This window comes from Mycosarcoma maydis, chromosome 19, assembly GCF_000328475.2.
Source record: "Mycosarcoma maydis chromosome 19, whole genome shotgun sequence".
NCBI lineage: Eukaryota > Fungi > Basidiomycota > Ustilaginomycetes > Ustilaginales > Mycosarcoma > Mycosarcoma maydis.
This window is the reverse complement of record NC_026496.1, coordinates 550,054-562,332: the sequence shown is the minus strand read 5'-3', so window position 1 is coordinate 562,332 and position 12,279 is coordinate 550,054. Positions and strand designations below refer to the sequence as shown.

Here is a 12,279-nt window from a genome sequence, read left to right as displayed (position 1 = left end):
CTCTGGAAGTGGTTTTTGCGCACGCGACGTCGTGGCTTGGTGGGATTGTCATCATCGCTCTCTTCCTGCTCGTTGTCCGCGGTATGTGATGTGGATCCTCTGAGCGCGGCGGCTTGGATGTGGTGTTGCCATCTCTCGTCTTGCAGGTGTGCTGGCTTGTGTTGGGGCGCGCGGCGTTTGTCGCCCTTGTTGAGACGGTTCAGCTCGATCCCAGTTGGCCTGCGCACCAGCGATCGCAGCTCGACGAGATCGTGCACTGAAATGTCGTCATCACGTCCGTGCTGTGCTGCCGACTCGTCCGAGCGCATCTCTGTGCGCGATGCCACACCGTCCATCGCAGCCGTAGATATGCGCGACGCCGCGTACGACTTGGCGCGCTTCTTGAACAGTGGCGCAGTGCTAGGACCTGCTTCCGCTTCCGCGTCGCTCATCGTAGTGAATCACAGTGCTGTTGGCTGTTGTTGCTGACGATCGTCGTGGTGAGAAGGCAAGCCGTTGGAACCGGCAGAATCCAGAATTCACCCTTCATAGTTCGCGATTCCGGCTTTCGGTGTGAATTTTGTACGGGCATTTCGTGTCCTCGATTTTCACGCTCCGTTTTCGCGCGTCGGCGACTCGTGATTTTCACCGCGCTCGACCTCATAACGTCAGATCAGATGAACTGGTCAGCGGCACATATCGTTCAAGTCAGCTCAGAGAGGCAAACGAGATGGAATGGGGTATCATTTACGGTTTCACTCAATCCTCACAGTAAAGACGCATCACAGGGCACCGACCGAGGCGAGGATGCTTTTGAGCGCTTGAATCGTGTGCAGATCGTGCAGATCGTCGTTACCACCAAGCAGTCGATCGCGTACCAAGATGGTGGGGAACGTGTGGTGGTGCGTCAACTTGGCGAGCAGCGGTTGCAGATATTTGGCATCTGGTCGAGTGTCGACTTCGTAGACGGTGTAGGTGGCGTTGAGCGAATCCAGAAGCGCTTTGGTTTTCTTCGAGTAGGGGCAGTAGCTTTTGCTAAATACGGTAAGCCCGAGCGACGGACGTACGCGGTCGACCCAACCCTTGCGCGATAGGCTGTACAGCTGGAGCGCATCATTGAGAATGGAGAACTTGGGCAGGGAGTGCGTCTCTTCTGGTTTGGGCAGTCCAACGGTGGCAAGCAGCTGAGTAAACTTGTTGGTGGGACCCGAGTTGAGTGTCGAGAAGAGACCGTCTTGCAAGGGTGTACGCTCTAGGAAGACTGCCTTCCAGTCGTCTTGGACAGCGTAGTCTTTCGTCTTCAAGGCGAGCAACAGCAGCATAACGCTCTCGTCTTGCGGCGTAAACTTGGACATTTCACTGAGCTGCAACAGGCTGGCGTCTGAATTGTTGGACGACGACGCTGCAGGAATCGATCCATGGTCGAGCTTGTCTTTCAGCTCGGAAAGCTCGACGGTACCTTGGACGTGCATCTTGTCGAGCAAGGCATTGTGAAGATGTCGGTCCTCGTCCATGTGTGCATCGTCGTAGTGATGTGCGATGCCGGGAAGCTTGCCGGCTAGCTGGTTGATGGCAGGCGATGCCTGATGGAGCGCATCAAGCACGTGCTGTGCTGGATGTGAATCGAGAGGTGAAGAGACTTGGCCGTTGTAGATAAGCATAAAGTAGATAGCAGGTAAGAGCAAAACCAGCACCAGCAGCTTTTTGCGTCGGAGGAGTGCCAGTGGTGGTAGACATGCGCATGATGTGTGAGACGCGGATGCCAATGTGACGCCAGACTCGAGGTCGAGCACCGAGTGCTCTTTGGCTTCAGCTCCCATTTGCGCAATGACGTCGTGTGATCCACAGCGTGCGATCCATAAGAGTTTGATGATACCGATGGTACGAGACGATGATAAAGACGAGTCAAGACGAACAATCTGTGGTTCACTATCGCTATCGCCGCCACCGCTGCTGAGTTTGCGTTGAGTTGCGCTGCTTGATTTTGAATGCTGACTAAGCACGATTGCGACCTACCTCCACTTGAATGTCCGATTTTTTTGGGGACGGATTTGAGCTTTTGCATGTTGCACGGTTGGGGCAGATGTACCCTAAGTCAAGCTGTCACCACCACCACCACCACCACAACCACCACGACGATCACGATGCCCGTCTTTCAACCGGCTAACCAGATCAAGCTTACCAACGTATCCATTGTGCGTCTGCGCAAAGCGGGCAAGCGTTTCGAGATCGCCTGCTACAAGAACAAGGTGCGCGAATGGCGAAGTGGGGTGGAAACCGATCTGGACGAAGTGGTGCAGATCGAGAACGTGTTTGTCAATGTATCCAAAGGACAGGTTGCACCGTCGGATGATTTGCAAAAGGCATTTGGCACGACCGAGATTCCAAAGATCTTGCAAGAGATTTTGAAAAAGGGCGAGTTGCAGGTGGGCGAAAAGGAGAGGCAGCACGAATTGACCAATACCTGGAAGGACATTGCGACGCAGGTAGCGGAAAAGTGCGTGGATCCATCCAGTCAGAGGCCCTACACGGTGGGCATGATCGAAAAGGCGATGCACGACGTCCACTATTCGGTCAAGACGGCGCGAAGTGCAAAGCAGCAGGTAAGTAGTGCAGCAGCCATCTGTATCCTACTTGATTGCTCGATCGACGAGTCTTACTTAGCTTTAGATGTCTTGATGTTTTCGTCCGTGTCCACCTCATCAAGGCTCTCGATGTGATCCGGCTGTTGCAGGAAAAAAAGACGATCCCGATCGAACGTGCGCGCATGCGTATCCGCATCACCATGCCCAACAAGGACGGCAAAAAGATCAAGGACAAGATCCTGCCACTCACCGACAAGGTCGACGACGAAGACTGGTCCGACCAGTGGGAGCTCATTGCCTCGATCGATCCCGGCGCACTCAAGACGATCAACGAACTGATCCAGTCCGAGATCAAAGGCAGGGGCAATGTCGAGACGCTCAATTTCACTACGATCCACGAGGGCGACGGGGACGAAAGGTTAGAGTAGACACTCGCTCGACACATTCACGGTTCATAATGGACGTTGGCTGCAATGGGATTCGGATTCGGATTTTCCTTGGCTTGCAAATTCATATCGTGGTTGTCTTTGTCGAGTGATACAGCGCCGAGATGGGTACCATGCCCCAAAGTCGATCCAGTCGACAACAAGGGCGTGTGATGTAGCCAATTCGGCTTGCCAGTCTTGGTGATGCTGACATGGCTTCACTTTGCAAAGTGGAGCGTCCAGGATGGCAAGAGCCTTCTGGCATGCACCTCTGCGTTGGTAAGACCGGGCGTGCCGTAAGTGAGCGGGCTCAACCACCAAAAGCACACGATAAGAGCACCGATGACGAGAGCCATGAAAGCCCGCGCCTGTTGCGGCACGATATTGTCCATCCTCGGCCGGTAGTGTCTGGGGGTAAGCAGCGGACCTGGTTTCGAGATGGGGAATTGGATCGTCTCGCTGGTAACAAAGTTGAGCACGCCGCCAGCCACCAGACACGCGCAGACGTGTGCAGGGAGATAGTGGTGGATGAAGAGCTGACGCGACATGAGGAAGAAGGGCAGATAGTGGCACGCCCACGCCATCACAAAGAAGCCGCTCGAGTTGTGCAAGCGGTTGCGTACCGCGCTGGGAATCGGGTAGATGGCGCGACGACGTGCGAGCAGGTCAGCGCCCACAACACCGACAAAAATGGAAATGGCGAGAATCGTGCCCCACCATGAGACGAGGTTGCCGATCATGTAGATCTGATGCTGCCCAGCGTCCTGCGTCCAGAAAGAGATCCCTTGAAGCAAAAACGGCCAGTTGATCGGTCCTGTAGCGTAAGGGTGGCTCTGAGTGAGGCCGGCATTCTGCTGAAGCATCTGCAGCTGAAGCTCGAGCCATTTCTTGAAAAAGTTCATCTTGACCACTTTGCGCGGCGCAAGAGGCTTGAGTCGCTCTTCATAGTCCGGGCTCTCGGGGCTAGGGGTGAGATCTTCAACGTACCACAGACAAGTTTTGTCCATGGCATTCTTGTTGCCGTTGACTTCCTGCTGGTTGAAAGCCCAATCGGGAAGCGCCTCGCCGTGGGTCCACATGCAGACGCGCGTGTTCTTGTGGACGAGTCGGAACCAAGACGCCCTGCTCTTGACCACCTTGTCGGTGCCATCGGCTTCGTCGAGGTGAAGTTCAAAGAGCGTGTCGTCGTAGCGCGAAGTGTCGTTGGCAGGTACCGTGGTGAACTCTTCGTTAGTGGCCATGAGCGGCGACGCGACGTCGTGCGTGAGCAGATACGAGTCCGTGTTGACGTGAAGCAGTCGGAGGGTGTCCTTGTGGTGCACCAGACGGCCAGTGGCGTCGTGATCGGGGATGGGTTTAGTTGGAATGATCTGCCAGACGTTGTTGGTGTCGTTGTGCGGGTAGCCGGTGACCTGTTGGCCTTGACTGGAGATGCGTCCATCGTCGTACTTGAGAGGATAGCGTTCGACGTGCGAGTGAAGCAAGGCCTTTGTGTTTTTGTGCATGAGGGTGAGCTTGTCAAAGTACTGGATGTCGCGAGCGTTGCTAAGCATCTCGTTGCCAGTGAGCGTCTGCTGGAATTGCGAGCTCATAAACACATCGCCAGGACCGCTCTTGATGAGAATGGCAAAGTGGACCCAGAACCAAAACAGGTAGACGCCAAAGGGGAGGAGGATGAGGGCAAAGAAGCGCGCGAAAAAGTGGCGCGCGACGTGCTCGATCTCGAGACCTCGTCGAATGTCGAGGAGCTTCCAGAGATCCCAGGCGACGGCGGAGCCGATCGTGATAAAGGTGAAAAGACCGACCATCTTGCAGCTCATGGTCAAGGCGAGATTGACACCGGTAGCGCAGAGCCAAACCCACCATTCGGACGAAAACTCGTTGTAGCGAAGCTTGTAGAAGCGGATGTAGGAGTACAGGCTGAGCATCATGAAGAGGATCAGAGGAGCATCGAGCAGAATCAGACGATCTTGGGCGATGTGAGCATTGTCAAAGAGCAGTAGAGCCGCACTAAAGACGCCAATGACGGGCGCATATCCACTCTGACGCATAATGGCGTAAACCAGGGGCACCTGCAGACTGCCGATGATGGCGGGCACGGCACGCATTCGAATGTAGGGAACGTTGTTGTCGAGGTACTTGTCGCCGATCTGGTCGAATTCAAAGTGACCGTCAAAACCAGCTAGGTAGCCTGCAAAGGCATTGATGAGCTTTGCAAGCGGAGGATGCACGTCAAAGTGGAACTCGCGACGAAGGTAGTAGGCGGCAAACTTGCCAAAGTGGACCTCGTCAAACACTACCTGATCGGGGAACGATATGCGATACAAGCGAAGCGCAGCAGCCAGTGCAAAGAGCACCAACGTGATGAGCGAGTCTGCTGCATGCGAATGGACGTGAGGCGATACCACGCCCCAGTTCGACTTGGAGCCAAGTTTGACATCGGTTACGATCGAGTGGTCGGCTCGAGTGGATGCGACGGCGTCGGTGGTATGTGCAGTGGCAGAGTCGTTGCGACGTGACCGCAGCGTCTGTGCTTTTGTAGCGTCGACCATGCTGACGATCCAAGCGAAGCGGTACGATACGACACGACACGATCTGATACGATGGCAAAGGACGCGAAGGAAGGAGCGAAGGCGTTACACAACAGCGCTCGCACCGTCTCTTTTGTGCTGCTTTCTTTTGGCTTTCTTTTGGCTTTCTTCTGGCTTTCACTCGTGACTTTGTTCTGGTCGGTTGCCCGTGCGCGCCCTTCACGCTTCGTGCTTTGTCGAATTCACGATTCACGATTCGTGATTGAATACTCTTTTTAATGTTAACACGACAATAACAAACACGAATCGTGAATACCTCTCGCACGGTCGTTTGTTTTCTCCCGTTTCGTCCTTGTACTGACACTCTCACCTCGCGCTCTGATGCTCACTTTGCAACTACCAATAGCTTCCAACGCAGCACAAACAGCCTTGCTGTAGGCTCGAAAGGCGTGAATGGTCTGTCCATTCTCTAACCCATCACGAGTGTGCTTTGCATGCGCGTCATGCTGTACCACGTTCGTGATTGTAAATCGGAAGTCGCGAATGGCGAAACCGGAAACCGGAAACCGGAAATCGGTGTAGTTGGAATCTGCTGGTTGGTGATGGGTGATTTTTTGTAAGGATGCTTCCTGCTCCGAGTCAGCAGCGAGTGGAGTTGAACCCTGCTTCCATCATAGATTGGCAACCATCACAGCAGCTGCACAATGGTAGCGCCGTCACCGTCAGGTCGTGGCAGCATGGACGTCGATTCCCCTTCTTTGCCAGATGCACCATCCACCTCGGGCGTCACGATCGAAGACCTGCTTTCGTCACACTCCAACGTTGTGTCTGCCTCCGATGCTGCCTTGTCCGCTCAGCTGGATGCGCGCAAGATGGCTCGCAACCTAGCCATACCAACTTCCGATGCAAAGGTAAGGCTACGTCTACGTCAGCTCGGCCATCCCATCACCTGCTTCGGCGAACGTGAAATGGATCGTCGTCAACGTCTTCGCCAAGTCCTCGCTCAACAGCTGCAAGCGCAACAACCGTCTGGTAATACTCTGTCCACTGCTTCAGGCGCACAGTCCCATACATCAGAGCAAAGCGACAGCGATACCGAGTCGGACGGCGACGACCAAGACGAAGAGTTCTACACCGAAGGTCCATCTTCCCTCATCCAAGCACGTCGTAACATCGCTTGCTTTTCCTTGCAGCGATCCAAGCAAAGGCTGGCTCAACAACGCAGAGAGGCTACCGTACCACTCTCCTCGATCGTCCATATACGCTCCAAACTTTTCTACCCCATCAAGTCGTACAGTAACCTTGGCTCGCAGGTTGGCGACGACCGTCCCGTATCCATAACACGTTTTGCGCCCAACTCGCAATTGCTTGCGACAGCCAGTTGGTCCGGCAGCATCAAGCTCTGGCAAGTGCCGAGTGCCAACCACAAGCTCACCCTTCGCGCGCATACCGACAAAGTGGGCGGGCTGGCGTGGCATCCGCAAGCCACCTTGAGTCAGCATGCTTCGGCGGTCAACTTGGTGTCGGGCGCTGGTGATGCCACCGTCTGCCTGTGGAGTCTCGACAGCGACCGTCCCCTAGCTACGCTCAAAGGTCATGAGGCACGTGTCGCAAGAACCGCTTTCCATCCCACGGGAAACTATGTAGCTAGCGCCTCGTTTGACGGTACCTGGCGTCTGTGGGACGTCTGCACCTCGGACTGCCTCACCATCCAGGAAGGTCACAGCAAGGAGGTGTACTCTGTCGAATTCCAAGACGATGGTGCGCTGCTAGCCAGTGGTGGTCTGGACGCCATCGGCAGGGTGTGGGACATGCGTACTGGCAGAACGGCGATGGTACTTGATGGGCACGCTAAAGAAATTCTTTCGATCGACTTTGCTCCCAACGGCTATCAGCTTGCTACGGCGAGTGGAGACGACACGGTCAGGATCTGGGACATGCGAGCGCTCAAGTCGATCTACACGATCGCAGCGCACAAATCGTCGGTCTCGGACGTTCGCTTCTTCCGTTCACTCTCGCACCGCAAGTCGCCCTACTCGATGCATACCCAACAAGATGAGATCAGCCGCGACGGCCTCTACCTTGCCACCTCCGGATACGATGGAATGGTCAGGATCTGGTCGGCCGACGATTGGCAGCTGCTCAGAACACTCAGCGGCGACGCCGGCAGAGTCATGAGTGTCGACATCAGCTCCGACGGCGAGATGCTCGTTAGCGGCGAATGGGGTCGCACCTTTAAGCTCTGGGGTTCGCTCTAACCATATGCTCTCCATCCAGCTGCGCGCCGTCCAGCTGTGCTCCATCCAACTGGGCCCAATTCAGCTGCGAGACGCAAACGCGACACGCGCTTTCAAAAATCCGGACACGTATTCTCAGCCTCTCAGCCTCTCAGCCTCTCAGGCGCTTCACGACTCACCACAACTCACGCCTGTGTGACTGAAATTGGGATGCAAAATCGTGAATAATTCACGATTCAGCCAGCCGAAAGCGTTCTCTCTCGAGACCCCCCACTCATGACTCACGGTGGGTCAGTCACAAGTGAGTGTTGGTCTCGGCTGAGTTACACAGCGCACGGTTCAGGACATTTTGCCAACACACACACGCAAGCAAAGCATATGCCTCTGTGCTACGTACGGCGCTTTGTGGATTTTGAACACCATCTTGGCTGGCCATCATTCGTGCTGGGTGCACGACCATGTCGACCTCGTCGTCATTCGCCTCGACCGCCTTCAACCTGTACACGACGCAGCAGCAGATCGAGCAATGCCGACCGCGTCTGTCGCGCATGTCGTTCGTCGGCGACTGTTTTCGCGTGTCCGGCTCAGTGCTGCCGCGCATCTTTCCGTCGGTACTCTGCCTCACCATCTACGCCACTGCCATAGCACTTGCCGATCTGGTGTGGCAGCAGCAGTGGAACACGTCCTACTCGGTCACCAGCTCGCTCTCGGTCGTCGTCGGCTTGCTGCTCGTCTTTCGCAACAGCACCAGCTACGATCGATGGTACGAGGGTAGAAAGCTCTGGCAGGATGCCACCACCACTGCGCGCACGCTTGCCTTGCTCATCTGGATCAACGTCGATGCCGAAAGAGAAGCAGAGAAACGGCAAGCCAGGATCGCAAGCAAGAAACGCACGCTTCGGCTGTTAACCGCCTTCATGGTGGCTGTCAAACACGAACTCAGGGCCGAACCAGGCACGGCGTGGGCTGATTTTAAAGGCGTCCTGCCCAACGAGTGGATTCGAGCCAGCGCAATCGACGCCAATGCCGATGGCGCAAGCGCAAGCGCAAACGCAAAGACGAGCAGCAGCCGCACCAACACGGCGATGGATGTCGAGCAAGGCGCAGGCTTGACCACCTCGTCCGAAACGCAGCCTTTGCTTTTGGATGCTGAGCACAGCGTCGACGATGCTCTGCCGGTTTCGCAACGCATTCTAGCCGAACTGCATGGTTACCTTGCGTCGACGCGTCGAGCGGGTCTGTTGGACGACGCCGGTCCTGCCGGCTTTTCGCTGCTCAATACTCAGCTTGTGGCGCTCTCGACGCTTGCGTCGTCGATGCAACGCATCTCGACCACGCCGACACCGCTGATCTACGCGATCCACCTCAAGCAGTCGTGCTTCATCTACCTGCTCGCCTTGCCGCTCGCGTTGGTCGGAGAGCTGCGCTGGAAAATGGTCCCGTTTGTGAGCGTGTTCAGCATGATGCTTATCGGACTCGAGGGCATCAGCAGCGAAATTGAGGATCCATTCGGCGAGGATAAGAGCGATCACCCCCTGGATCTGTGGTGCAGCAAATTGAGGTGGCAGATCGAACTCATTATCCAGTCTGTCGTACCAGCCGTTGATCAAGAATGATTGTTCACGCGCTTTCGCATTCTCGCAGTCTCGCTTCCCGCAACTAATCACGAATGGTACCGTCGTCTGTTTTGGTTGCATGCTTGGCGCGACGCCTGTGCAAAGTGTGTGTCTTGTGTACATCACCGGCTCAAACATCTCGCTCGCCACCAGCAGCACAGCCACTAGCGATCGCAGCAAAGAGAGATTGCTGCTGCCTGTCCACACTCACTCGCTCCTCAGTGTTCACGGACAAGTTGTTCACGATCAAACAGAGTCAGTCTACGATTGCGTCGAATTTTCGTTCCGGCGTTGCAGAACGACGCGCTCATCGTGCTCGCTCATCGTGCTCCGTGATGAGTTGCACTGAGACTGTTTCCGCCACCGTCATGACAAGCGCGATGATGCTCATGCTGATGCTGGTTCGGATGCTGATGAAGCTGATGCTCATGCGGATGCGGGTGCGAATGTGAATGCAGATGCGGATACGCCTGCTGTGGTTGATGGCGATGATGCGCGCCGTTGCTCGACAGCGAATGCACGTGACTCTGAGCGTATCCACCCGCCTGCGCCTCGCCGTATCCACCGCCCGGATTTGTAATCGAGCTCGGACTCGGCAAAGAGTAGGCCGCATAGCCACCGTTGTACGCATGCGACTGAGACGGCGGTGCAGGTGGCATGTAGTGCATCGTCGCGTGTTGCAGAGGGGGTAGCGTACCTACGCTTCGCTTCCTCGGCGATGTTGCGGACCAGGAGCTGTGCGTGCAGGACGGCGCTTGGTAAGTAGCCCACTGTGATGTCGGCTCGCCGTTCGCAAAGCTCGGCAAAGACGTAGCAAGCTCCGGTCCAGACGCCACGCTTTCCACCGGATCGAACCAAGGCACATTGTTGGTCCAGTCGATCGTCGAGGCAGGCCCAAACAGGTCAAAGATGGGGATATCAAACATTCCTCCGTGCCCACCGTTTCCGGTAACAGTGGCACCCGAAGCCGTCGACTGCTGCGGCAAGCCCGAGATGAATCTCGTCTGGAAATTTTGGGCAAACGACTGCGCCTGGCTCAAGCTCCCTTCAGGATGTGCATGCAACGTCCCGTTGCCTGCCGAGTCCGCTGCGAGTGAGCTTGTAGCCGCATTTTGTCGTCCCGTCACTTGCGTCTTACGTGAAGGGGCGTTTGGCTTGGACGACTGTTCGTTAGGCTCGGACGCTTCCGCAGACGCATGCTGAAACTTGTCACCTTGAGCCGTGGCTGCTGGCGCCTTGCCACTGCCAAGAATATCCCGGAAATGCAAAGGCACCGTCCTTTGTAGAGATGCACCCAACTTCCATTTCTGCATGACCTGCACCATTTCTTGGATGAAGAGCACGCCAATTTGCGAAATGCTTCTTCCGGGCGACGCCTGGTTCTTTGAATCGGTCAGGTCGGGAGTGAGGCTCGGCAAGCTCCGGCTTGGGGGTGGCATGTTGGTTTTTTTGGCGCGGATGGGCGGCAAATACTCGTTGCGATCGCACTCCTCGAGCCGGTTGAGCGTGTTGATCATCATGACAATGTGCATGTCAGCTGTGACAGTCAAAAAATCAAAGCCGTGCAAAGAGCAAGCGGTTTTTTCGAGAAACGATTTGCATCCTTCGGTGGCAAAGGCCGTGGTGAGCAGCAAGGGAGCGCCCGTGGCTTCAATCCAAAGAGAGCCGCGCTGCTTGTGGGTTTGAGCGCTGGCTCTGTTCAGAATGTCGGGTTGGGAATAGCCGAGACCACGATCAAAGAGATGAAAAACGCTGAGCATGAGCTGCGTTTGATTGTCTCTGATATCTGAGATTGTGGAGGAATGCTTTTGGAAGCTGCTATCGTGCACGAGAGCCTCGACCATTTCGTTGGCAGAAAAGCCGTGATTCAGTTCGCCCGTCATGAAGGCGCAGATGGCAAGGCAGGGCAAGAGTTCTTCGAGGGAGTAGGACTCCATGGTAGCCCAATCTTCGAGCAAAAGAGCGGGACGCACGCTTGCAAAGGGACTAAAGGCCTGCGCCTTGGCTGCTTGCCAGACTAGCTGCTTGCGTGACGAAGAATCGAGCAAATCAAGCATCTGTTGGCGTGTCTGTGGCGTGGTGGGTGTGAGGGTCGCTGATGAATCAGGATCCGGCTTTGGCGACGGTTTGGGGGCAGATGCGAGGATACGATACATGCCGGCGATGGTGTCTTGAAAACGAGACATGGCTCGGAGTCGGTAGACAAGACCTGTGCGGCCGGCAGAGCGGAGGATGCTGTCCTCATCGTGACCAGGGAAGCGTTGTTCGGTGGACTGAAACGGGTCGCGTTGCATTCGCTCGATCTTTTTACCGTCATTGTCGATGGCGACAATGGCTTCTACCTTTGCGGTAATGTCGTCGAGATCGATCGGACGAACGGTGGAGTTGACAAAGGAGAAGTGGCCCTCCCAGATGCGCAAACTCACCCAGATGGAGGCACCAGCCATGTGCTTAATGAGCACGTCGCGGCGGATTTGCGCCTCTTTGCGGTCTTTGGGCTGGAGCTGACGGCAGATGTCGATAACGTTGTCGATGGCCTTGTCGAGGTCAAGAGCTCTGGCAATGGTGAGAGCGGCGGCAAGCAGACTTTCGCCAAGAAGACCATTGGCACGCCCAGCCTGTGCAGAGCCGGCGACGCTGGTTCCGACGAGAGAAGGTTCGTGCGCCAAGAGTAGTTCAAGCGCCTGGACGGTATACATGTCTCTGGGCGCCGAGAGCAAGATCTGAGTGCCAAGTTGGTCGACGAGCGTCGAGAGCTTTGTTGGGAGCGGATCGGTGAGCGGCATGGCGTGTCGACATGCGACGAGACACATGGAGCTGAGAAGGAGAGCGCTGGAAACAGTGGGACGCTTGCAATGGTCGGTGTACATCTGATCGAGACCAGGAAGATGGGATGCCAAAGGAAT

General features: G+C 55.8%; 6 protein-coding genes across 6 annotated transcripts in view; 3 read left to right on the top strand and 3 right to left on the bottom strand.

The window, feature by feature from the left end:
- Positions 1-761: 761 nt before the first annotated feature.
- Positions 762-1,799, bottom strand: UMAG_05435 (glutathione-disulfide reductase GRX7; the record flags this gene model as incomplete). The annotated part of the gene is made up of 1 exon (XM_011393818.1): positions 762-1,799. One exon carries the CDS (start codon positions 1,797-1,799, stop codon positions 762-764), a length of 1,038 nt encoding a protein of 345 aa, XP_011392120.1.
- Positions 1,800-2,123: 324 nt separating this feature from the next.
- UMAG_05434 (putative Shwachman-Bodian-Diamond syndrome protein) lies at positions 2,124-2,992 on the top strand (the record flags this gene model as incomplete). Its single annotated transcript, XM_011393817.1, has 2 exons — positions 2,124-2,582; positions 2,687-2,992. 2 exons carry the CDS (start codon positions 2,124-2,126, stop codon positions 2,990-2,992), a joined length of 765 nt encoding a protein of 254 aa, XP_011392119.1.
- A 215-nt stretch (positions 2,993-3,207) lies between these two features.
- On the bottom strand, positions 3,208-5,541 carry UMAG_05433 (putative dolichyl-phosphate-mannose--protein O-mannosyltransferase; the record flags this gene model as incomplete). Its single annotated transcript, XM_011393816.1, has 1 exon — positions 3,208-5,541. One exon carries the CDS (start codon positions 5,539-5,541, stop codon positions 3,208-3,210), a length of 2,334 nt encoding a protein of 777 aa, XP_011392118.1.
- A 716-nt stretch (positions 5,542-6,257) lies between these two features.
- UMAG_05432 (uncharacterized protein) lies at positions 6,258-7,778 on the top strand (the record flags this gene model as incomplete). Its single annotated transcript, XM_011393815.1, has 1 exon — positions 6,258-7,778. The coding sequence occupies one exon, from the start codon at positions 6,258-6,260 to the stop codon at positions 7,776-7,778; it is 1,521 nt and encodes a 506-aa protein (XP_011392117.1).
- A 437-nt stretch (positions 7,779-8,215) lies between these two features.
- On the top strand, positions 8,216-9,373 carry UMAG_05431 (uncharacterized protein; the record flags this gene model as incomplete). The annotated part of the gene is made up of 1 exon (XM_011393814.1): positions 8,216-9,373. The coding sequence occupies one exon, from the start codon at positions 8,216-8,218 to the stop codon at positions 9,371-9,373; it is 1,158 nt and encodes a 385-aa protein (XP_011392116.1).
- A 320-nt stretch (positions 9,374-9,693) lies between these two features.
- UMAG_15066 (uncharacterized protein) overlaps positions 9,694-12,279 on the bottom strand; it is a gene marked incomplete at both ends in the record, with an annotated part of 3,634 nt that continues 1,048 nt past the window's right edge. The window contains one exon of the mRNA XM_011393868.1: positions 9,694-12,243. Within this exon, the coding sequence (XP_011392170.1) occupies positions 9,694-12,243 (2,550 nt within the window). The remainder of the gene's footprint in view (positions 12,244-12,279) is intronic.